The sequence below is a fragment of the Saccopteryx bilineata genome, chromosome 4 (genome assembly GCF_036850765.1).
Source record: "Saccopteryx bilineata isolate mSacBil1 chromosome 4, mSacBil1_pri_phased_curated, whole genome shotgun sequence".
Lineage (NCBI taxonomy): Eukaryota > Metazoa > Chordata > Mammalia > Chiroptera > Emballonuridae > Saccopteryx > Saccopteryx bilineata.
The window spans coordinates 205,990,884-206,017,912 of NC_089493.1; the positions used below are offsets into that span (position 1 = coordinate 205,990,884).

Sequence of the window (27,029 nt, forward strand, 5' to 3'; positions counted from 1 at the left end):
AGCCCGAGAGGGACCTTCAGTTTTACTTTTAATTGAGTTCACTATAGGACCTTGCTTAATCAACTGCATCACCAAATATATACAGCAGCAAGTACAAGCTGTTAAGCTTTTAGTCCTTAGAAGCCAGTATCAACCCATCTACAATGAGGAAACAATGATTTGATTCCCCAAATAAAACCAGTGGGGAATGTGATAGGGGCCTAGTGTTGTGTATGGGACCTCAGTATTGTGTATAGAGAGTTAGACATAAAAAGGAATTTTATACATGCTTTTGGTAGCTTAGAGTAGAAAGTCCCCAATAGTCTGTATAAGGAAGTTAACATTGAATGGAGCTTGCCTGTGGCAATAGCTTAGAGTAGAAAATTTTTATAAGCCCAACTAGTTAGATATCTTGACTTAAATCTTGCCTACAGAAGCAAGATGTAGTTTTATGCTTTTAGCCTTGTAGCAATTATAGGAAGAACTGTAATCAGCTTTAGAACAAAGAATGCTTTCTACCGAAATGTCAAGAATGTGCATACCTGTTGTAATAGCTATGACTTTGTGGTTTATCCCCTTAAATACTGCTCTCTCCCTAGGCTTGGGGCTGTTAGCTGTTTTCCTGTGTAGATTCTCAGCTAGCAGTCCCCAGCAGGCTAATAAAGGCTTTTTAAATTTATAATCAATTTGGGCTCCGATCAATAATTACTCGCATTTGGTCCATAACATTGAAGACAATGATTCGTCATCAGACACAGATGACAAGTTAATGGCTAAGAGTTTTGACAGTGATAAGGAGTTATATGAATTTCATGATGAATAAAACTTGAATTTGGCCCTGGCCGGTTGGCTCAGTGGTAGAGCGTTGGTCTGGCGTGCGGAAGTCCCGGGTTCGATTCCCAGCCAGGGCACACAGGAGAAGCGCCCATCTGCTTCTCCACCCCTCCCCCTCTCCTTCCTCTCTGTCTCTCTCTTCCCCTCCCGCAGCGAGGCTCCATTGGAGCAAAGATGGCCCGGGCGCTGGGGATGGCTCCTTGGCCTCTGCCCCAGGAGCTAGAGTGGCTCTGGTCACGACGGAGCGACGCCCCAGAGGGGCAGAGCATCGCCCTCAGGTGGGCAGAGCGTCACCCCCCTGGTGGGTGTGCCGGGTGGATCCCGGTCGGGCACATGCGGGAGTCTGTCTGTCTCTCCCCGTTTCCAGCTTCAGAAAAATACAAAAAAAAAACACACCAAAAAACCCCACAAAAACTTGAATTCAATAACTTTATGCAATACATTTTTTTTTTCAAATTTCAGGCCCCCAAATTAAGGTGCATCTTATATATGGGAGTGTCTTATACACAAGAAATACAGTACTTAACACCAGCAATCAGTTCACCTTAAGTAAAGGAGATTGCTCTTAACAACCTGGGTGGGCCTGAGCTAATCAGTCAAATGCCTTAAGAGGAAAAACAGGTTTTCTGGAGAAGAAATTCTGTCTCAAGATTGCAATATCAACTCCTGGTTAATTTCCAGCCCGCAGGTCTGCTCTACAGATTTCAGACTTGCTATTCTTCATAAATGCATGAGTCAATTTCTTAAAATAAATCTCTTAATATACATACACAATAGGATATGTGTGTATGTGTGCGTGTGCGCACACGCATCCTATTGATTGTTTCTATGGGAAACCCTGCTAATATAACATTTACATACCTGAATAATAACTAAAGTTCTTAAGACAGAAATTCAGAACCCTTCCATCTGGATGAGCCTGCTCTCTGCCCCGCTGGTTTGTACTAAGTGAACTGACAACATTCTTAATTTCAACCCAAATGCCACACAGTGCTGCAGAGGTGGGAAGTGATAATGATGTCTGGGTGTCAGGTGGCCTGGGATGTTCACAGAACTCTGGCTGGTGAAAGGACCACCAGGGAGCATTCACAGACTTGGGGTGCACAGGGTTCAGATCTGCTTTCCACACACAGCTTGAAACAAAAATCTTCCAGAAGTAAGTTTTTTGAGGACAGACTGTGGAGAAAAGTCTCCGTACTAATGGTGTATTGGGAAAGGATACGCTTCCTGGTCTAGATGGAAAAACCATCAAGAAGCCCTTTGAATATTTTCAGATTTTAATGTCCAAAGGAATGCTTTCAGAAGCCCTTTGAATATTTTCAAAATATTGTATCTCTTGTGAGATATACAAGAATATATCTCATAACAGAAAAATACTTTTTACCAAATATGACATAGGCAATGAGAATATAATAGGAACCCAGATGGTTTGCTCCAAAACCCTGGCTCTGAAAATCCCTTACAGGACTGACTGGAGTCACCAAATCTCATTCAGAAGACAGACTTACCCTGGCCAGGTGGCTCAGTGGATAAAGTGTCATCCTCGTGCGCCAAAGTTGCCTGTTCAATTCCTGGTTAGGGCACATACAAGAGTCAATTGATGGGTGCACAGCTGAAAGAAACAACTAAGTGGAATGAGTTTATGCTTCTCTCTCTCTTTCCCCTGATTCAAATCAATGGAAGAAAAAAAGCCCACATAGGAGAATGGACAAACTATACAACAGAATACTAATCAGTTATGAAAAGGAACAAACCAGCAATACATGCAACAGCATGGGTGAATCTCAGATTGAGTAAAATAAGCAGACCAAAAGAGTACACCTTGTGATTCTATTCATATAAAGTTCAGGAATGGGAAAAAAAATCTATAATGAGGAAAACCTCCAGAATGGTTGTTTTTGGGAATTGGGGATTTACTGGGAAGGGTATGTAGGTTTCTGAATAGAAGGAGCTTTGGATCACAAAAGCATAGAATAATACACTTAAGACCTGCATTCACTATGGAAACTTTACCAAAGAAGCAAACAAATATTGCCCTCTGTATTTGAAATAGTCTATAATAAAATGTGGTGGTGAATCTGAGTTGAAATTTTGCTAATTCAACTATCAAAGAGGACTTGCAGTGCAAAACCAACCTGCAAGCAAACTTTGGCCCTTTGAAGGGGGCTGTGACCAGGAGCTGAAATAGGGGCTGTCTCATTCAAGTCCCAGTCCTAAATGACTTGAGCTGGTAAATGCAGAAAAATCTCGTTTTCCTGAATTCCAGTACCTTCAGATCTCCTCTTCCTTGCAGGCATCCTTAAGGGTTGGCCTTGTTGTGTGCTAGGGCCGAGGGGTAAAGGAGAAACCACCTAAAATGCATCTTCTAATAAGGAAGTTTCATATTTCCTTTAGTGACAGCAGTTATTTGAAATATTGCACAACATGTGTTTGTTCCAAAAATAAAGAGGTTTAACAGAAATGAAATGTAACAACAGAAATACTTTTTGGTCCTCATGAGGTCTTCTGGGCAACAGAAAGGAAAGGGGCAGATAATTAGAAATGGTCACTAATGCAAGTTCACCTTTGTCACAGGAATAGCACTTCATGTTGACTTTTAGGGTTTCTTTCTTCTGTCTTTGGCCAGTTTCCACCTACTTCATGAGCAGTATCTTTTCATTGAGAATCTATAATTCTGTCTCAGGTATTTATTCAATTCTGTATTTCTTTTTTTCTCCCAAATGGAACATCCTTCATTACAAAGTTCAATCTTCTAAAGATCATTACTTTTCTGAACCCTTTCAGCAGCTGGCCAGCAAATCTTCCCCTTACAGTCATGCTGCTTATAACTAGGTCATTTGCTATAGTTTTTAGTTTATGAACTATAAAAAAATCTTGTAATGGGACACCTGTTAACGAGTTTGCTTACTACATCTCTGAACTACTGATATTACTTTCAATGAATTTTATTACTTTTTTTTTTTTTTTTAGTGCAGGCATGTATGCCACAAAAGAACAAGAGAAGCATCAACTTGCAGTTGGGTCACTTTAGTTGTTCATTGATTGTTTCTCGTACGTGCCTTGACTTGAGTTGGGGGGGGCCTCAAGCCAGCAACCATGGAATCATGTGATCCCACGCTCAAGCCGGTGACCCAACGTCCCAGGCCAATGTTCTATCAGCTGCGCCACCACTGGTCAGGCATATAACATATGTATTTAATAAGTCTTTAGTTCTTAAAATAGAACAGTACAGCCTGGCGTGCGGGGGACCCGGGTTCGATTTCCGGCCAGGGCACATAGGAGAAGCGCCCATTTGCTTCTCCACCCCCGCCTCTCCTCCTTCCTCTCTGTCTCTCTCTTCCCCTCCCGCAGCCAAGGCTCCATTGGAGCAAAGATGGCCCGGGCACTGGGGATGGCTCCTTGGCCTCTGCCCCAGGTGCTAGAGTGGCTCTGGTCGCGTCAGAGCGATGCCCCCTGGTGGGCAGAGCGTCGCCCCTGGTGGGTGTGCCGGGTGGATCCCGGTCGGGCGCATGCGGGAGTCTGTCTGACTGTCTCTCCTCGTTTCCAGCTTCAGAAAAATACAAAAATAAATAAATAAATAAATAAATAAATAAAAAAAATAGAACAGTATCACGTAGATCTAATCTTTTTTTTTTTTAAGGGAGAGACAAGATGAGAAACATCAACTCATAGTTGCATCACTTTAGTTGTTCATGGATTGCTTTCTCATATGTGCCTTGACTGGGGGGCTCCTGCTGAGCCAGTGACCTTTGGGCTCAAACTGGCGACCCTGTACTCAAGCTGACCTTGTAGTTTCAAACCTGGGTCCTCAGGGTCCCAGGTCGACCCTCTATCCACTGTGCCACCGCTTGGTCAGGCAGATCTAATCTATAATTTTATTTTCTTTAACCTCATACACATTGATTTCTTATAATTTGCTTGTTTTTGTTTTGCTTCATTTAACCTGGAGATAGGAAATAAACTGTTATTTTTCTTCCTTACAAGCACCCTAACTCAGTGTATTTACCTCAGTAGCTTTGGGATCATCTGGAATGCTCATTGAAAAGGTCTTATACAGGTACTGATGGCATTCTGAGAAACAAGCCTGTTAGGACATGGGTATGTTATGTAATTTCAATCTCAGAGAAATGTAAAATGTGCTAACCTAAATATTTAGAACACATGTCCATGTTTTATTTACATGTTTGCTTCAAATTATCTTCAATTTATAGTGCTGTTTCACAAGTCAATCTAGAAAAAGGGAGAATTTGACTCTGTCTTGAATGAACAAACTAGGCATCATGAGAGAAAGGCTGATGGCTTCTCGACAGTGGTCTTTGAAATTTTGTAATTCTTGGCTCATTTTGTTTTCCTTTCTACATTTTTAAAGTTGACTGTGGAGATCAATTGCCATAAGTCTGAAATTTTATGTGAGGTGTTGAAAGAATAACACGAGGCCAGCACTTACGAACTAGTGTAACTTATTAAGAAATAATTCCATTTATTAAATACATGAAAAGTTAAATAAAATCAAATGGTTTCAAAGTCTAAGTCAAAACTAAAAAGTCCCTTGCTCTGTCTCTCCCTAACCTTGCACTTGATCATTTGTTTGAGTATATATTTATCAGTTGAAAATAACTTTCTTTTCAGAATTTAAGGCATGATTTTATTTCCTCTCTTCTGTCATGTGATGTTGTTTTTTTCTCTATGGAAGATTTTTAGGAAATTTGTTTTTACTCTTGATATTCTGTATCCTAATTTTACTACTGAACATAAAGGGCTCAGCTTATTGCCTTAATTTTTCATGAAAAAAAAGCACACAATATTTCAAAAAATCTATCACAATAGACATGCCTAGTATATAAGATAACACACCCAACTGTGATACTGTCAAGAGTTTATAGTATAATTCTCCCTAAATTAAAATAGTGTAACAAATACTCTTGGGTCCATCTTTTTCTTCAGAATTTCTGGGAAGTGAAAGTTTTGGGTCCAAACCCAGGTTATTTTGAATTTTAATCGATATTTCTACCTTATACCCTAAAAAGGCTGTACTCATTTACAAGGCAGAAATTGCTATTTCTTTCGATACCTAAAAATACAAATATTTGCTAACATGATGGGCAAAACACGTTAAATTTTCATTTTTTAATTATGTAAAGTTTATTTTCTAACTTACTAATCCTGTTTTCCAGCAATGTCCATTCTCTTTAAATTTGTTATATGCTTGTTATTAGTTTGTTTTTTTTTTTTTTTTTTTAAAGAGCAGCCTATTCTTGCCTGACCTGTGGTGGCGCAGTGGATAAAGCGTTGACCTGGAAATGCTGAGGTCACCGGTTCGAAACTCTGGGCTTGCCTGGTCAAGGCACATATGGGAGTTGATACTTCCAGCTCTTCCCCCCTTCTCTCTCTCTCTCTCTCCTCTCTCTCTCTCCCTCTGTCTCTCCCTCTCCTCTCTAAAATGAATAAAAAAAAAATTAAAAAAAAAAGAACTCTTGTTATAAAAAAAAAAAAAGAGCAGCCTATTCTTGCAACATCCCATGGAATCTCACCCAATATGAGAACAGTTTTTACAGGTCTTAGACCTCTTTTCATCATCAAAAAGGTAGTCTCCTATCTGCCTCTTTACCATCCCACTGAGATATACTGCAATTCTGAACTTACTGATTCCTTGAGTGAACAGAACTTTTTCAGAATTGTGATATGCAGAGTGATTCAGCGTCCTTTCCCTATTTTGATCTTTCTTTTAATATCTGCATTCTGACTTTTCTGTTTATTATCCCTTTCTGAAATATGGACAAATTTCTCTAGTTCCTCTCTCTACAGGTCTGGGTTTAAACTCATTCTTATCAGGGGACTCTCCCCTGTGGTATCTGGGTAGTATGTTGCCAACCCTAGGCAGGTGCTGGGGACCTCATCCTGGCCCTCGGACAGTTATAGCAAGAAATGTTTCGGCCCTGGCCGGTTGGCTCAGTGGTAGAGTGTCGGCCTGGCGTGCAGAAGTCCCGGGTTTGATTCCCGGCCAGGGCACACAGGAGAAGCGCCCATCTGCTTCTCCACCTCTCCCCCTCTCCTTCCTCTCTGTCTTTCTCTTCCCCTCCCGCAGCCGAGGCTCCACTGGAGCAAAGATGGCCCGGGCACTGGGGATGGCTCCTCAGCCTCTGCCCCAGGTGCTAGAGTGGCTCCGGTCGCGACAGAGTGATGCCTCGGAGGGGCAGAGCATCGCCCCCTGGTGGGCGTGCCGGGTGGATCCCGGTGGGGTGCATGCGGAGTATGTCTGACTGTCTCTCCCCGTTTCCGGCTTCAGAAAAGTACAGAAAAAAAAAAAAAAGAAATGTTTCACAAATGGCATCTGATACACAGCAGTTAAGATTAATCTTAACCAATCTATTTAAGATTAAAACTAATTAATAAAAATACATTGGTTGAAATAATTATCCATAGATGTAGAATGAACAGAAGTCTCTTTTCTTTCTTTTTTTTCTAATCTTTTATTTTTTAAAGATTTTATTTATTCATTTTAGAGAAAGGGGGAGAAAGAGAGAGAGGGAGAGAGAGAGAGGGAAAGTGGAGAGCAGTAGGAAGCATCAACTCCCACATGTGCCTTGACCAGGCAAGCCCAGGGCTTTGAACCTGCGACCTCAGCATTCCAGGTTGATGCTTTATCCACTGCGCTTCCACAGGTCAGGCTTTTTTCCCCCTAATCTTAAATACCTAATTGGTGGGATGGGAAACAACTTGAAATGAACCAGAAAATGTCTTCACATTACTCCTTCTTTTCATATACTTCAAATTTGTACTTAATGCCTTTCTCCTCCTGGACATCAGAAGGAACCCCCGGGTATCTGTAAAAGAAATACATATGTAACCAAATAATGTATCAATTAAAAAGAAAGCATCCCTGACTCGCATCCAAAACATATAAGTCACTGTTAAGTTGGGCGATGATGCAAATACACAACATATGCAAATGAAACACAAATTTCAAATTGTATATAAAGTTAGAAAACAAAGTGTTATTTCTCCTCTCTCTTTCCTTCTTATGTCGAATTCTTTTCCCCAACGCTAACTGCTGCTAGCAGTTTCTTTTATTTTCCCATTCAATCACCTAGATCAGTGGTCCCCAACCTTTTTTGGGCCACGGACCAGTTTAATGTCAGAAAATATTTTCACGGACCAGCCTTAAGGGTGGGATGGATAAATGTATCACGTGACAGAGACAAGCGTCAAGAGTGAGTCTTAGGCCTGACCTGTGGTGGCGCAGTGGATAAAGCGTCGACTTGGAAATGCTGAGGTTGCCGGTTCGAAACCCTGGGCTTGCCTGGTCAAGGCACATATGGGAGTTGATGCTTCCAGCTCCTCCCCCCCTTCTTTCTTTCTGTCTCTCCTCTCTCTCTCTCCCTCTGTCTTTCCCTCTCCTCTCTAAAAAAATGAATAAATTAAAAAAAAAAAAAAAAAAAAGAGTGAGTCTTAGACGGATGTAACAGTGAATCTGGTCATTTAAAAAAAATAAAACATCGTTCAGACTTAAATATAAATAAAATGGAAATAATGGAAGTTATTTATTCTTTCTCCCTCAGACTGGTACCAAACAGTCCATGGACTGGTACTGGTCCATGGCTCGGGGGTTGGGGACCACTGACCTAGATAATGCAACATTTCTTGAGAATATTCTTCAAGTCTTTCACTTGGTATCAAATTTCTTGTGTGAGCAAAAGAAAAACAAAATGCAACCTTTAGCTTTTTACAGTAGAACTGAAGTTATGTGCCCTGCATGGGATATTATTCAGCCTTAAAAAAGAAAAGAAATCCTATAGTATGCAACATGGATGAATTTGGAGACATCATGCTAAGTGAAATAAGCCAGTCATAGAAGGACAAATACCGCATGGTTCTACTTATATGAGGAATCTAAAATAGTCAAAGTCAGAAACAGCAGAAGGATGGCTGACAGGGGTTGGGGGAAAGGGGAAACCGAGTTGATGTACCAAGAGTAGAAAGTTTCAGTTCTAGATGATTAAGCTCTAGAAATCGTGCAACATTGTACCTATAGTTAACAATACTGTATTATAGACTGTAAAATTTGTTGAAAGTAGATATGATGTTGTGTCTTTACAATACAAGTGTTTTTTTACTGAAAAAAACTCAATCACCAACAGAAAAACAAAACCCAGGTCTTTTACTGAAGCCCGATCTGACCCACATCTTGGTGCACTTCCCCAATACTGTGTGGGCTGCACCCCACCATGTCCAGGTGGGGGCCAGAAACACCTGCTAACAGAACTCCTATTAGACTCTAGTTCTGCTGTATGACACCTATCAGTAAAGTCTTCATCCTTATAAAGAAGTTAGCACTATGAGCACATACATTAATATGCTCTACAAATGTTCCCCTTGTAGGCAGGGGTAATACAATATAAAATTGAAATCTCTTATGACATCAACACAATATTGAGTAATAAGAGATATTATTTTTTGACTAATTATAATATTCTGTAAAAAATTACATATATGAAATAATAGCATAATGTGCAAGGAAAAGGGTATTTTTTCTTGAATAATTTATATTTCAGAGGAAGAAGCTATATTTCTATTTACTAACCATTTTCTGAGTGTTTGTTTTAGTAGCAGTATAGAAATTACTTTAGTAGAACAACTTTTAACCATAAATTTGAGAGACAGGAAGGGAGAGAAAGAAGAAGAAGAGGGAAGTGGGAGGAGAGACAGACAGAGAGAGAGAGAGAGAGAGAGAGAGAGAAGCATCAACTCATTCCACTTAGTTCTGTACCCATGAACTGCTTCTCATATGTGCCCTGACTGGGGCTTGAACCAGTGGCCCTGAGATTGAGCCTGTGACCTTGGTGCTGCAAGCCACTGGACAGAAATAACCCATGATTTTAATATATTTGGAATAAGTTCCCAAAAGCAACATGTACATCTTTTTGTGTGTAAAATTCTCAAGACTATCAAGACCGTCAGTTAATAAGATAAAAGCAAAGTATCAAAGTTATATTGTATCTTAAACAATAAATAATAACTTAAAAATTACTACTGGATATGGTCACTAGTCATGGTATTAATTGCAATCTCTGTAAAACTAAAATTTAATTATGTTTAAGATTAATTTTACTTTCTACAATATTCATTTATTCAGTCTGTTTTCATGATCACATAATCACAATTCCAATTTTTTTGAAGAGCAAATTGCCTAAGAGCCACGTTTGAATTTAAGTCTAATAGATTTGAAGGAAAAACTTACTTGTTATGAACCACCCAGATAGAGACTCCCCTTAAGAATCTTCAAGCATTTCAGAAGTCAATGAATAAAAGAAACATTAAGATCTGAATTGACAAAGTATCATGAGAATAATCCTGAGGTGATAGAAAGTCTAATGAAGAAGTAAATACAGTTCTTGAAACAATTACTGATAAGAGACAAAGCATAGCTAAAATAAAATGAAGACTCTCTAGGAACCATTAGCTCAGAAGGAGAGAGATGTACAAATGAGTAGACAAATGAGGGTCCTGCTGGACAGTCAGGAAGTAATGAGAACTGAAGAGGAAACATCAGCCCAGATGTACAAATGAGTAGACAAATGAGGGTCCTGCTGGACAGTCAGGAAGTAATGAGAACTGAAGAGGAAACATCAGCCCATCTAAAACATACTTCAAGTAGCCCACTGATAAGGTCCCAGCTCTGGAGCCAACTACTGCCGCAAAGGCCTGCTCTGCCTGACCTGTGCTGGTGCAGTTGATCAAGTGTTGACCTGGAGTGCTGAGGTCGCGGGTTTGAAACCCAGGCTTGCTAGGTGAAGGCACCTGAGAAGCAAGTACTACCAGCTGATGTGTCCCGCTGCACCTGCCCTGCCCCCGCTTTTCTCTCCTCTTTCTAAAAGCAATAAACAAAATCTTTAAAAAAAAAAAAAGCCCATTTCTAGAATTTATTTTCTTTGCATGATTACACGAAAAGTGAATAACTAGAGAAAGAAACCTCTTTGGGATTCATTAAACAGAAAACTATTGGCATAAAATATCTGGGACTGCTGGTTTTGTTGGAGCCTAGTGTGAACTAGTCTGAGAGAGGAAGGTTTCTTCCAGGAGAGATGAAAGAGGGCAGAACTTTAGAGAACAGGCCAGCATGGTGCTGTCAAAAGAATGTACAATCGCCCACAGTGGTAATGGTGGTGGAGGTGGGCAGGCAGGCACAAAGTAAAACCATGTTACTTTGTTAAAATTAACTTCTGCTTTTGGGTTTCCACCATTTGTGGCTTCATCTGCGGTCTAAATTTCTTCTCTTCATTCTTCACAATAGTCCTCTTTCATCTTTATTTCATTATACTAGTGCTTTTATTACCAGAAAGTATGGTGTTAATAAAAGACGTGTTTGAACTGAAACCTAGGAAAGCACAGGAGGCCTACTGATGCGGATGACGGGGTTAAGCTAAGTGGTAGCTGTGGGGAAGAGAGAGGAGGCAGAGAAGGATCCGAGTTCATTTCTGGACAGCAGGGAACAACTCAAAGTTCCCCGATGCACAGCTATTTGGAGAGAAAACAGCTTAAGAATTGAGCAATGTTACAGACCTCCAGGGAGAAGTATATTCTCTTTGTCTTCAGGATTCCTTTTTCTCTACTTCATGAAAGTTGACCTACTTAGATCTGTTCCTTACACTATACATAAACTATAATGGACCCCAGACTTACAGAGTTAAAACTAAACATAGCAAATCTGTGAGCTCGGCTTAGGCAATGGTGGGTTTTTTTTTTTATTTTTATAAAAAATTTATTTTAGAGAGAAAAGAGATAGAGAAAGAGTAAAGGGGGAGGAGCAGGAAGCATCAACTCCAATATGTGCCTTGACTGGGCAAGCCCGGGGTTTTGAACCAGAGACCTTAGTGTTCCAGGTCGACACTTTATCCACTGTGCCACCACAGGCCAGGCAGGCAATGGTTTCTTAGATACAGTACCACAAGGACAAGTGACCAAAGAAAAAATAGAAAATTCAGACATCAAAATGAAAAACCTTTGTGCTACAAATGATAACATTAAGAAAGTGAAAGAAAATGTAGATTAAAAAAAATAAATATAACAAAGACAATTCAAATAATGGGAGAAAATTTGTGAATCAAGTACTGATATATACAGAGGTTGGCAAAAGTAAGTATATAGTTGTTCATATGGAAAATAATACAATAAACAGTAAATAATAACAAGAATAAACTGTTTCACATACAACGATAAACCTACTTTTGCCCACCCCTATATTACAACATGGATGAACATGAAAATGGTATGCTAAGTGAAACTAGCCAATTCCATAGGTATCTCTATAGAGACAGAAAATACTGACCTCTGGTGGCGCAGTGGATAAAGCGTCGACCTGGGAACACTGAGGTCGCCGGTTCAAAACCCTGCACTTGTCTGGTCAAGGCATATATGGGAGTTGATGCTTCCTGCTCCTCCCTCCTCTCTCTCTCTCTCTCTCTCTCTCTCTCCCCCCCTCTCTAAAAATGAATAAATAAAATAATAATTAAAAAAAAAATTAAAGTAAAAAAAAAAAAAAGAAAAAAAAAAAGAAAATAGATGTATGGTTCCAAGGGCTAGAAGGGCAGGGGAATAATAAATGATGCTAATGAGTACATGGTTTGTTTTTTGGTGGGGCAGTGATAAAAATGTTCTGAATTTAGGTTGTGGTGATGGTTGCACAACTGTGAATATACTACAACCTTTGAATTATATACTTTCCATGGGTAATTGTTATGATGTGTGAATCATTTCTCACTAAAGAAGTTAACATTTTTATTTCTAAGAGTCAGAGAGCCAGAATGGTGTTTACGTTTTCAAGGGTCCTAAAGGGCACAGCTTTGAAAGAGGGGTTTCGTTGAGAACAATAGGACTTGGAAAGGTATTTAATATGAAACTGATTCCTGATTCACACAGTACTCTATTCTTTTGTTAGTAGCAATGAGAAAGAAAGGAGAGACAACAGAGATCAATATTCACCTAATGTGACAATCAGCAACCTAAGCAGTATAAGAAAATATATAAGGTACAGCAAAGAAACACATATTTTTATGTAAATATATATGAAATCAGTAAGTCTAAGTTTTCTAACTAGTCTTCTTTGGAAACTATAAGCAAAAGCCTGAACTTGAGCTATTTAGAGCTAGTTAGAGATCACACATTTGATTTGATTCAAGACTACTACCTATTTATAAATTATTATTCTAAAGCCATCCACTTATTCAGACCTGGCTCTGAATGTTTTTTTTTTAGGAGGTATTTACAAAAACACAGAGAATAATGACTGGATCCAACTGAGAATATTTGTAAGAATGTGTTAAAAACTAGTCAAAAGTGTTGATATAATTAATCTTAAAGCTGAAAAGTGCTTTTAAACTAAAATGCTATGAGTTTTCAAAGCCAGGCAGTTCCATGCTAAAATCAAATCTACATAGAACAGCAAGTGTAACCTCTTCCTCTTTCTCCACCACTGCTAAGCCCCTTCACCTTTCACCTGAACTACTGCAGCTAACTGGCTTCCGAGCTTCACTCCTGTCCGCCCCCCCCCCCCCCCCAAGTACATCCTCCATAAACAGCTAGAACAACATCACTCAATTCAGAACCCTCTAAGCCTGCATTTGGCTTGATCCCTTTGGGTCTTCGCGCTGCTCCCAATGCCCTTAGTGGCTCCGAAGGTTCAGGGAACACACCAAGCTTGTTCCCACCATCGGGTCTCTGCACTGGCTACATCTGGTTCCTGGAATGCTCTTCTCTGCCCTTTGCAGGGCTGGCTTGTCCTTAGACACCAGTGTAGACACCACTCTTCAGACTATACAGTCTGTACCACATCAAAGGATTTTAATTCTCCACAGCAACTCTTCCGACGTTTGCCTGTTGTTTGCCAACCCCCCCCCCCCCCCATAAAAATGTAGTCTCCTAGAGAGGAGTGAACAGCATTTATTTTGGTAAACACTCTTTCCCCAACGCCAAGTCAGTGTTTGATGCTAAACACAGATCTCACAGAATGAACTAAGGACTACTCTAGATTTTAGTAAAATCATTAAAACTCAAACATTCCCAAGTCTGTTAAAGCAGACTTCCAAAAAGGTCTATAGTATTTGTCTATAAAACATAGTAGCACTCCAAATTCAATCTGTAGAGACATATTCTTTCCTATAATTCTTTAGCTGGAAATCCAAAAGTGCTTTAGACTAATTAGTAACATTTTACTTACTCTGGGAGAAGTTTATATTTCTTCAAATCAATTTCTGGAAAAAAAGTGTCACTTTCAAATGCCTGCATGATCCTTGTCACAAATAATCTATGGTGGCCTGGCTTGTTCATGGCTTCCTTTGAAATAAAACAAAGTCATCATCAGTTTTCTTATTTATGTATGTCAAAAGAAAGGAAAAATCAAGATTTTTGTTTAAATATATAGTCAAGTTTGTGCTAGGTATTAATGACACGCTATATAACTTGTTACACCTCTAAAGAATGTTATTTAAATATCCTATTCTTTACTTTGGTGCCCGGCAAAGTATGACTTATTGATGTTGTGAACAGGACTAATCATTATCAAGAACTCTGAGAGTGAGTTAAAATATGTTCTGGCCTCTAGTTTACTTACATGAACTCTTTTTTAATTTAAACATTCAGTTTTATCTTTTTTATTTGGTGGTTGCTTAGGAATTAAGAACCCTGAATTATCCAGCCTGACTTGTGGTGGCACAGTGGATGAAGGTTCGACCTGGAATGCTCAGATGGCCTGTTCAAGGCCTAGGGCTTGCCTGCTCAAAGCTCATAGGAGAAGCACTATGAGTTGATGCTTCCTGCTTAAAGTTCTGGTATTAGGGGTTGTGGTATGCCCCTAGAAAGAGGAGTGTGTAAGAATGTTTGTTACGATGACATTGGCGTACTGTGCTAGGAGAAATAGTGCACATGGGCCTCCTGCATGCTCAGTGTTGACGCCAGACACCAGATCTGATTCTCCTTCTGTTAAGTCGAAGGATGCACGGCTGGTCTCGTCTCAGCTAGGGCTGAAATAAATCAAGTCAATCACCTGCTTCCACCTTTCTCTTTCTCTCTCTTCTCTCTAGAATCAATAAATAAAACCTTAGGGAAAAAAAAACCCTGAATTATCTAGTAACTGGCTATAGAAAACTTTACATATGTATATGTCCATACATAAGATAGTATAATTTTATGACATTTTGACTAATGAAAACCTTATGGGCATACTTAAGTACATTTACACAAAATTTAATAATGCTTCCATTTCCCAGGAGTTAGTTACAATGCTAGCAGATAATTTATTCTGCTTCTTGTTGCTAATGATTGTACCTGGCCTCATATGGTTGATGACTTTTCTAACTATTGCCTATAAAACTGATAAAAAAACATAAGCCCTAGCTGCAGCTCCAAGAAAGCAATAACTCTTGATTGAAAAAGAAAAAAACCCACACACATGCATACATATAATTTCAAGTGTTTGTTAGCTTTAAAATTCCAAATAAAGGGCATAGAACAAATTTTACTTTTTATTTCCAATATTACAGCTTATAGTATTACATCATTTATTCTCTTGCCCCATACATAAAAATATTCTACCAATTCTTGCTGCACTAACAATTAGGAAAAACGAATAGAACCACAGCAGCATCTGAAAGTCTGCATCAAAGTTAATGCTGTGTTGCAAATCTTTTCTGTAAAGGGTCAGACAGTAAATATTTTAGGCTTTGTGGGCCATATGGTTTCTCTAAACTTTTAGACAAAAGCAGCCACAGACAATACGAAACCATGGCTGTGGCTGTGTCGCAGTGAAACTGTATTTACAAAAACAGGCTGGGAAGCCCTGTCTGGCCCATGAGGAGAGAAGCCTAAAAGTTCTACAAGCTATTGTGATGTGAAGTAGGTGGATAATACAAAATCATAACCTGGAGGTCCACTTATTATTTACAACCTATAGATATATCCAATTATGTAAATGAATTTAACTTTAAGTATTTATATTGTTTAAAAGGTTAAAGAAACAGGAATTTAAAATATATAATTTTTGTAATTCCACCTAAGACTGGTATATTTCTTCTTTCTCAAGTAATTTTAGTGTACAGATGTTACCACAAGCCCCTAAATGGTAGGGGCTGATATTTTTTCCTCCCCATAAATGTTTATCTTTCATGAGGATTTTGGAAGAATAAGGAAATTCCTTTTATTATCCTCAAAGTGTTTGAAAGCTGGAAGTCATTTGGTGTCAAAAATAAGGAATATTTTCTTTTACCTACTGTTTTCCTTTATGCTATAAAATAATACAATACTTTCCCCACACCCTCTTGTTGAGGCAAAGTTTTCTGCTTTAGCCAATTCACACACATCTGGTTAGTGTACACCACTAGAGAGCCCCACCACTTTCTCAGTGAGAGGGTTATCACTCCTGGAAGACAAGGGGATGACTCAGTGTAGCAGAGCACACTGGGAAAGGAAAACAGTGCAGTCCAAATATGATTCTAAGGGAAGGAGTAGGATGTTTTTAAATTGAAAACATCAACTATTTTGAATTGGAAATAAAATGGTAGAGTTAAAACTTATTTTTACATAATTATTTAGTTTGCATGAACTATCAAAAAACAAATAATTCAAGAAGAAAAAAAGAGAGAAAAGAGAAAAAAAACAACAAAAAAACAAAACAAAACAAAAAACCAAAGAATTCAAATTAACAGTAAGTCTAACATCCAGTAGGAATAATGTGCTTCCTTCGCTCATGACTTAAAAGGTGCAGATGGCAGGGAAGCTCAGAGAAAGTAGAGGAGCGCACCTCCGAGTTTACAGATAACTTTACTCACCTTGTAAACAGAACTGCCTCCCACTATCCAAACCATGTCCACTTTATTTGTTAATTCTGATTCCTCAATAAGTTTCAGAGCATCGTCCAGACTTCTGGCAAGAAAATGAGCTCCTTTTGGAAGTTCCCTGAGGTTAAGAGAAAGAATTACATATAATTTTTATGTAAGCCATTCACATTAGTCAAATAATCTGTATTGAAATCAATAATTATAAACTATTATCATCATAAATATGAATCCTTTCAACAGGAAAAACTGTAACATCAGTATGGCCTATGACCAATAATTTAACCCACATTTGTATATGGTACCACAATGAATCAAATAAAAGTACTCTGATGATATCTCGAGATATTTACTGGGAAAATGTCAGAACAGTAGTTGTGTCTGGAGGGATGGAGTGAAGGTGCACTAGCAAAGGGCCAAAGGAAACTTTCTGAGGGTTATGGTAATGTTCTATATACTTAGCAAATGCATACTTAACACTTGTATATTTCATTGTATGTAATATTTCTCCAAAAGGAAAAAACTGCAAAGAAATACTGAACTCTAGTTAACAATGTATATACTTAAATATTTAGGAGAAAACATATTAATGCCTGCAACTTACTTTGAAATGCATAAAAAGAATAAGATGGATGGATGATAAAACAAGCCTAGTAAAATGTTAATGGCAGAATCTGTGTGGTGGGTATACAAGTATTTACTGTAAAGTTTTTTACATTTGAAAGTTTCATAATACAATGTTGGAAAATATGCTTGAATGACTAGTTTGAAAAGATATTCAATGTTAATATGTGGTGAGTGAGGAAAGGAATTTCATGTTTCAAATATAGAAATGGATAAAGCAGGGGTCCCCAAACTACGGCCCACGGGCCACATGTGGCCCCCTGAGGCCATTTATCCGGCCCCCGCTGCACCTCCGATAGGGGCACCTCTTTCACTGGTGGTCAGTGAGAGCAGCACAGGATCCATCCTCATCCTGTGCTCCGGGAGTACTGTATGTGGCGGCGCCACAAAGCGCAGCATTGCTCACGTATGCATCCGGAAGCACGTCATATCACCTGTTACGGCTAGCAGTGACAAATATGGAACCGGACATTGACCATCTCATTAGCCAAAAGCAGGCCCATAGTTCCCATTGAAATACTGGTCAGTTTGTTGATTTAAATTTACTTGTTCTTTATTTTAAATATTGTATTTGTTCCCATTTTTTTTTTACTTTAAAATAAGATATGTGCAGTGTGCGTAGGGATTTGTTCATAGTTTTTTTTATAGTCCGGCCCTCCAACGGTCTGAGGGACAGTAAACTGGCCCCCTGTGTAAAAAGTTTGGGGACCCCTGGGATAAAGTATTAAAAAAGGAGCATGTTGCCTGACCTATGGTGCCGCAGTGAATAAAGTATTGACCTGGAAATGCTGAGGTCGCCAGTTCGAAACCCTGGGCTTGCCTGGTCAAGGCACATATGGGAGTTGATGCTTCCAGCTCCTCCCTCCTTCTCTCTGTCTCTCCTCTCTAAAATGAATTAAAAAAAAATTTTAAAAAAGGAGCATGTTATTACTTTTGTAATTAAAAATCCAAAAAAGGAAAAGCTAATAATTCATTTCAGGGTGTTCATTTAGTAGCTGTCTCTTTCAAGCTCCACAACTGTTTTTTTTGGGGGCACGGAGGATTACAATTCCCTTTATAAATGAAAGGTATGCAGAATTGGCTTCAGTCTTTTGGCTGTTTCCTCCCTCACCTCCTTGATATACATTGTACTTCTCTCTTTGTCATCTCTAACGGAGTTAAGATAGCACAAAGACTATATACTTTGACTAAGGCTGGTAAAAGATGGGGAGGCCAGGGTGAGGTTAAATGAGCCAGGCGACCCTCAAAGAAACCAGGGCAGCTGCAGTGACTGGGTTGGACTAGGGAGGACTGAATCCAGAAGAAACAGATTGGGAGCTGGGGGAGAAGATAGACTAGTTAATGAACAATGTCTAAAATAACTGACACAGAATCAGGTGGTTTTAGTCACTGAGGGTGTGACTAAAGTCAGGACTAAAGTCAGGACTGATGACAGGAGATAGGGCAGAATGGAAAATGGTGATTTGGGAACACATGAAAACTGGAAGAGGTATCCTAGAATCACAGCAAAATGACTTACAAGGTGGTAAAAAGGTTGGTGTGGACTTCAAAGAAAGGGGCATTCAGTTCCAAAAGATGGCAGTGGCAGACACAGAAATGTGAAAAGAACAAGAAGTAAAAAAACCATGTAGTAGAGACGTGTGGAGGATGCTAGATGGGAAAGAGGTGTTGCAGCATTTAGGCAGGGTGCTGAGGTGAAGACTCCTTGGAGTAGGATCCCTTAGCCGAGTCCTGAAGGAGAAAAACGTGCAAAACACAGAAGTGACAGATATTATTGAGGCTTATACTAAAGTTATTAAGCTTATTTAATACAAGAAAGCTCTAAGGAGCCTGACTAGGCGGTGGTGTGGTGGATAGAGCGTCAGCCTAGGACGCAGAAGACTGTGAGGTCCCCGGCTTGAGCAAAGGGTCATTGGCTCAGCTGGAGCCCCTGAGTCAAGGCACATGTGAGAAAGCAATCAATGAATACCTAAGGTGCCGCAATGAAGAATTGATGCTTCTCATCTCCCTTCCTGTCTGTCCCTCTCTTACTAAAAAGAAAAAAAAAAAAAGAGACAAAAACGAACAAAAAACAGGCTCCAAGGAAATTAAGGATAGAAGAAAAATAATCTGTGGTAAGATTTGAAATAGAAAAATAATCTGTGGTAAGATTTGAAACAGAGCAAGGTCCCAGAGACAGAAAAAAATGAAACTGAGGCCTGACCTGTGGTGGCGCAGTGGATAAAGCGTCGACCTGGAAATGCTGAGGTCGCCGGTTCGAAACCCTGGGCTTGCCTGGTCAAGGCACATATGGGAGATGATGCTTCCAGCTCCTCCCCCCCTTCTCTCTCTCTGTCTCTGTCTCTCCCTCTCTCTCTCCTCTCTAAAAATGAATAAATAAAAAAAAAAATGAAACTGAGAATAAAGCAGTGGGATCGGAGATAGAGGACTGATTTCGATGGAATGGGTTTTGTCTGAAGATTGAGGGAAAGAAGAACAAAGTGATTTGTTAAGGAGAAAATGATGACATCATGAATTCATTCACAGTGCTCTCATTAATATTAACATTTTCTTAGAAGCTAAAAGTAAGGTAATGTTTGCGTAAGTAGTGAGGGAACTTCAGTATTTGGCTGAAGTATTTGGGGGAGTAGGACCTGGTATCTGTAGGGTGCCTTCTGTGCACCAGAAATTTATACCATAAAATTCAATCAACCGCCAAAATCATCCTAAAACATCATTAACCCCATTTAGTAGCCTAAAGCCAAAGCTGACAGGAGCCAGAGCAGAAGCCAGGGCTGTAACCAAGCCTTGGGTGGTGGGATGGGGACTGTGGCTTTGAGACAAGGACATTTTTTAATTTTTTTTATTTTTATTTTTGTATTTTTCTGAAGCTGGAAACGGGGAGAGACAGTCAGACAGACTCCCGCATGTGCCCGACCGGGATCCACCTGGCACGCCCACCAGGGGGTGATGCTCTGCCCTCCAGGGCGTCGCTTTGCTGTGACCAGAGCCATTCTAGCGCCTGGGGCAGAGGCCAAGGAGCCATCCCCAGTGCCCGGGCCATCTTTGCTCTAATGGAGCCTCGCTGCAGAAGGGGAAGAGAGAGACAGAGAGGAAGGAGAGGGGGAGGGTTGGAGAAGCAGATGGGCGCTTCTCCTGTGTGCCCTGGCTGGGAATCGAACCCGGGACCTCTGCATGCCAGGCCGACGCTCTACCACTGAGCCAACTGGCCAGGGCCTTTTTAATTTTTAAAATTAATTTTATTTATTCATTTTTAGAGGGGAGAGAGAGAGAGGGAGAGAGAGAAACAGAGAGAAGGGGGAGGAGCTGGAAGCATCAACTCCCACATGCGCCTTGACCAGGCAAGCCCAGGGTTTCGAACCGGCGACCTCAGCATTTCCAGGTCGACGCTTTATCCACTGTGCCACCACAGGTCAGGCCGAGACAAGGACATTTTAAACACAGGGGAAATATGATAATGAGACCACAGAAGTTATTACACCATGAAGTGTTAGGTAATTTCTGGGGTGAGGACAATTTATAACATCTTATTTCATGGAGGAAATTTTGGGTTTTCTGAAGATGCTGGAAAGCTACAGCATTGCACTAGTTCCTTAATTTAATTTTTGGTTTCAAAACCTTAAAAAGATATAGAAATCACATACTATACAATTTGCCCTTGGAATATGTACAACTGTGCAACTATCATTACCATCTACTTTTGGAATACAGCCATCACCCCGAACCCTTGCGCCCATTCTGTTATCCCCCACTCCCACCTGTCTCTGCGGATTTGCCTATTGTGACATTTCATATAAATGGAATCAGGTGATGTGTCTGGCTTTTTTCAATTAGCATACTGTTTTCTCTTTTATTTTTTTGGATTTCTTTTTATTTATTCATTTTAGAGAGAGGAGAGAGGAGAGAGGGGAGAGGGAGAGAAGGGGGCGGAGCAGGAATCATCCACTCCCCTATGTGCCTTGACCAGACAAGCCTGGGGTTTCAATCTGGCGACCTGTGCCACCATAAGTCAGACTTAGCGTAGTTTTCCAAGCTCATCTATGTTGTAGCATATATTGGTACTTCATTCCCTTTTATTATGGAATAAATATTCTGTTGTATGGTATAGCACACTTTGTTCGGCAGCTGACAAACATGTGGGATGCCTCCAATTTTTGGATGTTATGAACGACGCTGCTATAAACATTTGTGTACAAGTTTTTGTGTGGTCCGATGTTTTCATTTCTCTTGGGTATATACCAAAGAGTAGAATTGCTGTTTAACCTTTTGAGAAAGTGCCAATCTGTATTGTAAACCTGGCTATATAGCATTTCTTTCTTTAGTATATGTGCTGCTGAAGTGAGCACTATAGCATTTCTTTTCAAGCTACAACTTGATAGTCTAGAAAGCCATGGGAAACCATTTTCTCCTATAATTTATTAAGGAAATAGTTACCCAAGATAACTTGTATGGGGCAGAAAATTTTGGGATTATCTTGAGGACTCAGTTTCTTCTCACATGAGGAGAGGGTGGTAGTGAAAGATTGTCTCTGAAGATTTGCAGAAGAAGCAACAGTGATTTACATGTGTAAGTCTCTTCCCTTTTTTTCAGGACCTAGCAGTGCCTGGTACACAGCAGGTGCTCAGGCTCTGTGTGGAACTGACCAGCTACTGATCAGGGAAGCAGAGGAAGGCTAAAAAATAAACTCTAAAGTTTCCCCCTGATAACCCTATTTCCTTGGCATGATTGATAATAAAGATACTAAATTTTCTCTCTATTTATAAATAAAAAGTGAATTACACCAACAAATGTTACATACAAATATATAATTATCAACCAAACTGAATTACAATACTTCACAGAAAGGTCATAAAGAAGAAATTGGACTCATCATTTGAGGGGATTTGCTGGCTCAACTGAGTATCTCTCCCACCGAGACTTCTTTATGTCTGCTTTAGCTCAAGCTAGCCATAAACTTGAGTAGTACTCAAGATTGTTATTAAAGAGTTTCTGGAAATGGCAATACAGTCTGAATTTGGATTCCACCAAATAATGTGATAATCAGAATATCTTAGCAACCAGGAGAAATAGAACAGTATAAAGATTGAGGCAGAAGGCAAGATGCATATCAACATATTCCCTATCACCCAAAGACAATCAATGCAAATATTCTGCTACATTTTCCTCCAGACTTCCACCTTATACCCCTGATGGTGAACCTTTCTACAAAAACTGCAAAAGTGGGTGATTTTTATAAAAAGGTTCGCCATCACGGATCTATACTATTCCAGGAGGGATCTGGGGAAAATCTATAAAGCCTGAATCCTTTTAGCCTATAGTTGTGTAATGTTTTTTCCTTCCTATATTATGTTTGATGTGTTCACTTGGCTAGGCTATAGTCCTCAGTTATGCAGACACTAATTGAGGTATTGCTGTGAAGGTGGTTTATTATGATTAAAGTTGATAACCGGATGACTTTAATCTGGTGGGCCAGATTACATCAGTTGAAAGGCCTCAAAAACAGATGAGGCTTCCCTGAAGAAATTTCACCTGCAGACATCAGCTTCAGCCCTTGAGTTCCAGCCCCTCTTTCTGATGACCTGCCCTACAAATTTCGGACTTGCCAAGCCAGTCCTCACAATTGTGTAATCCATTCCTTGTAAGATATTTTTCATGATCATGGTTTTTTTTTTATAACATTAGCAGTCTAAGAAACAATTACCATGCTAATCCCACACTTCTCCTTAACGTCTAATTCAAGCCAACCACCCCCCAAACAGACCTGTGAGGTTCAGAAAATTATTTTAGTGAGTTAGGACTGATGTAAACAAAAAATATAGAAATCAGTATGTCACATGTCGAGTACATAGAAACTATGGTGAAGGTAAAAGCACTTAAGTTGACTTCATGGGTGGTTTTAATGCTATTAACTCCACCTCTTTCCTCTCCCTTCCACCCTCCTCCCAGTTCATTTCTAGGCACCAGGAATTATGTTAGCTTGGAGGATGGAAACATCCCTAGCAGAGGCCAACTGGACATACACTCTTCTCCTAGGAGCTGTAGGATCATTTCAGTACTGTGAAACTTTTTATCTGCAGACAGAGTAAAGAACAGAAGTACAAAATACTATTAGAGTGTTGTAGTAAACTAGGAATAATAGGGTAAAAGATTATGACCAGTTTTTTGTCCATCTTAGAATTTACTTAAGCATTTAGGGTTGGGACCAGAGATATGATAGCAATCTAATTTTGGCAAGTCTCAAAACATAAGTATTTTGATTTTATGTGCAATTGGGAAGTTATTAATTTACATCATATAACTGATATTTTTTTTCTTTATTCATTTTTAGAGAGGAGAGAGAGAGGGAGAGAGAGAGAAGAGAGAGAAGGGGGGAGGAGCTGGAAGCATCAACTCCCATATGTGCCTTGACCAGGCAAGCCCAGGGTTTCGAACCGGCGACCTCAGCATTTCCAGGTCGACGCGTTATCCACTGCGCCACCACAGGTCCATATAACTGATCTTTGACCCTACTGAATTGAATTGAATACTGATTCAAGGAAACCTGCAATTGTCACTATAGTGAGATTTAATGTAACCTTTTAAGGTGATGAAATCACTCACTTAAGTAGCAGAATAAGTTATTGTCATGTGGCATAAATAATTGCTATTCATTTTCTACCATCACTTATGTGATATTAAGCAGCTTCATCAATAGCTGCATGCATAGTATTTTATTTTGCCATATGCTGACATCCAACATAAGAAACGGGGCATAATTTTCTTGTGGAAAATTCATGTCACAGTACAATACTCACTTGAGTTCTCTACTGAGAACTAAATTAATCCTGTCCTTTAAAGGTCGACTCTTCTCGGGAATAGAGAACCAGGTCTTCCGACCCATAATCACCAAGTTCTGTTTACCTATAAAGTCACATGGGAAGAATAGATATATTTGTGAATATATATATATTTATATATTTGTATGCATATATAATTATCAAATTGACATCAAATGGATGTCCTTTAAAAAAATTAAAAATTTTAATGGCTTTACCAAAATTTCCCACTTATGATCGATTACCCAAATATAGTTAATTATTTTTTCTCTTGGCTTCATCCAACTTATATGCAATAATAGTTTTAATTAACTGCAGTCATGTATAATATAGTAGTGAAAAGCAAAGATCCTGAGTCAAAGCGCTCAAGTTGAATGTATCGTTATTTACTAAGCAAGTCATGTTAATCTGTGCCTTATCCTTAGCTATAGAAAGAAATAACATACAAGGTGGTGCAAAAGGAGGTTTACAGTTGTTTGTATGGAAAAACAATCTAAAACAATAATTCAAGAATAAACTGTAAACCTACTTTTGCCTTATGCTGTTGTCCCCTCTCTTGTGGGGACTTGGAACAATGTTTGACATCTAAAAAGTAGTCGTAAATTTATCATCCAGGCTCCTACTGTAATAAGGTGCCAAAGAATTGCAAAAATTGTTAACATTAGTATTTTATAAGGAAGAGTCAGGCCCTCTTCCCCTTCCTCTCTGAAAAGAAAAAAAACACCCAGAAGAGAGATTAAAGGGGCAAAAGTTAGTAACTAATTATGGTTCTCTGGAAGGACTGAGGCCACTATTTGCTAGACAACAAAGAAGATAAAACTTATCTGAAAATTTCCTCTTCCCCATCCTAAGATCCTTTAGGAGACAATGTTTACATACCTTTATTAAAATTCCTACATAGATTCTAACTCTTCCTCCCCTCCTGGAGTCCTGAGTGAGGTATACTAGACAAAGGGATCACGAGCCCTCTTCCCTTGCTTGAAAAACCTGCATTCTGTAACATTTTATTTTATTTTATTTATTTTATTTTTTTCCCATTTTTCTGAAGCTGGAAACAGGGAGAGACAGTCAGGCAGACCCCTGCATGCGCCCGACCGGGATCCACCCGGCACGCCCACCAGGGGCGACACTCTGTCCACCAGGGGGCGATGCTCTGCCCATCCTGGGCGTCGCCATGTTGCGACCAGAGCCACTCTAGCGCCTGGGGCAGAGGCCACAGAGCCATCCCCAGCGCCCGGGCCATCTTTGCTCCAATGGAGCCTTGGCTGTGGAGGGGAAGAGAGAGAGACAGAGAGGAAAGCGCGGTGGAGGGGCGGAGAAGCAAATGGGCGCTTCTCTTGTGTGCCCTGGCCGGGAATCGAACCCGGGTCCTCCGCAGGCTAGGCCGACGCTCTACCACTGAGCCAACCGGCCAGGGCGCTGTAACATTTTATATGCTTTCTAATAATCATCCTTTTGAAATTCTTTATATGTATAAAACTTGTAAATTAAAGCAAGCAGGGACTAATAAACTAGCCTCAACACTTTTAGCAAAGGTAATTTCATTTAGCTTCTCTCCTTATCCTAAGCTAAACATTTTGTAGCAACAGGGATGGGGGTAGACACGAGAAGATTTGGGAATCTCTTTGCTGGGTATGTAAAATAATTATCACTACTGTGTTATCTTGTGGTCTTGATGTGTAAGAATGCTTTTTCCTTTTAATAGATCCTATGATAGATGTTGTAAGCCTGTTAGTAATTGACTATTGTACCATGCTCCCTCCTTACCCACCCCAACCAGTACTTGATTTTGTATAAAAGAAGGTTCAGAACTGTAAGAGAGTCTACATGATTTGGGACCGTGCCCCATGTAGTTAGCTAGCGGGCTAATTAATAAACTCAAATTTCTTCTGTAACCTGCCTGGTGTCTCTATGTAACCCATGGACTGCAGTACTTTATAAACTGAAGTCCTGAGAGTTCATCCTTGATGCTTTCCTGGCATCACCTTTAACTTCTTGTTCTCCAAATTGATTACCTATCTTCGAACCTTTCTTTGGACTTTTATTCTCTCCGTTGCCATTCAGGCCTTATCGTTTCCAGAGCCAGCCTATACTTAGCTGCCAATTCTGCCCAGTACCTTAATTCTGTACGCGCACCTCCATACAATTTCAAAGAACGTTAAAAAAAAAAAAAGTTTAGTATCCACTGGGAACTGCATATAGATCAATGGTAAGATAGCCGGACCCTGTTTACCATGGAAAACTACATTTAAGTAAAATTTGCACTGGTAAGCTTACTCAAGCAAGAGCCTTCGGGACACTCAATCACTCAAAAATCCCCATTACCTTCTGCTGAAGAGGTTGTGGTCATTCTTTGGAAATACTTGAATTCATTCCTACAGGTTAGAGAGACACAGCGTTACTCAGAACACTTCCCCGTGGGCTCAAGCTCTACCGCACCTGACACGCGGTGCGCGGGGACAATGCCTGCGGGTCTGCAGGAGCGGGACGGAGATCAGTAGTAACTTGGCCTCCCAGGTCCCGAAGCGGAAGAACGAACAGGCCCAGCTCCTGGCAGCTTAGGTCGAAAGTCCAACCCCAGTGCCCTCGGGTCGCGGTGCCTCGATCCAGGGCAGCTTGCGCCAGCCTCGGTCCCCGCACACCAACCCGTCCCAGCCCCGCAGGTACCTGAGCGGGGGCCAAGGCAGGTCTCCGTTCTTGCCAATGCCCATGTTCTGGGACACAGCGACGATGCAGTTCAGCGAAGGAACCATTCCGGAGACACTAAGCACCTGGAAGCTCGTCCGCCACCCCGGAACTCATCGCTGAGCTTGGCGCCAAAGCGTGGCACCCCGCCTACTCGATTCCATTGGTGAGTGCGAGAGCCCCGCCCCCGCCCCGGCGCAGCCACCCCGCCCCTCACCTCCATTGGTGTGCGCGAGAGCCCCGCCCCTCCCCTGCCCCCATTGGTGTG

General features: G+C 40.3%; 1 protein-coding gene across 1 annotated transcript; it reads right to left on the reverse strand.

Annotated features, from left to right (window-relative positions):
* Window positions 1–6,229: 6,229 nt before the first annotated feature.
* On the reverse strand, window positions 6,230–26,923 carry DHFR (dihydrofolate reductase). The gene is made up of 6 exons (XM_066273681.1): window positions 26,744–26,923; window positions 26,402–26,451; window positions 24,056–24,161; window positions 16,632–16,758; window positions 14,027–14,142; window positions 6,230–7,637 (listed from the first exon to the last, which is right to left on the reverse strand). Exons 1-6 carry the CDS (start codon window positions 26,827–26,829, stop codon window positions 7,559–7,561), a joined length of 564 nt encoding a protein of 187 aa, XP_066129778.1. The 5' UTR covers window positions 26,830–26,923; the 3' UTR covers window positions 6,230–7,558.
* Window positions 26,924–27,029: the final 106 nt, after the last annotated feature.

Coding starts and splice junctions, on each gene's coding strand:
- DHFR (XM_066273681.1), bottom strand. CDS start 26,829: ATGGTTCCTTCGCTGAACTGCATCGTCGCTGTGTCCCAGAACATGGGC. Junction 14,143..16,631: donor GAGGCAGTTCTGTTTACAAG/GTGAGTAAAGTT, acceptor TTTATTTCAAAG/GAAGCCATGAACAAGCCAGG. Junction 7,638..14,026: donor AAATATAAACTTCTCCCAGA/GTAAGTAAAATG, acceptor TTTCTTTTACAG/ATACCCGGGGGTTCCTTCTG.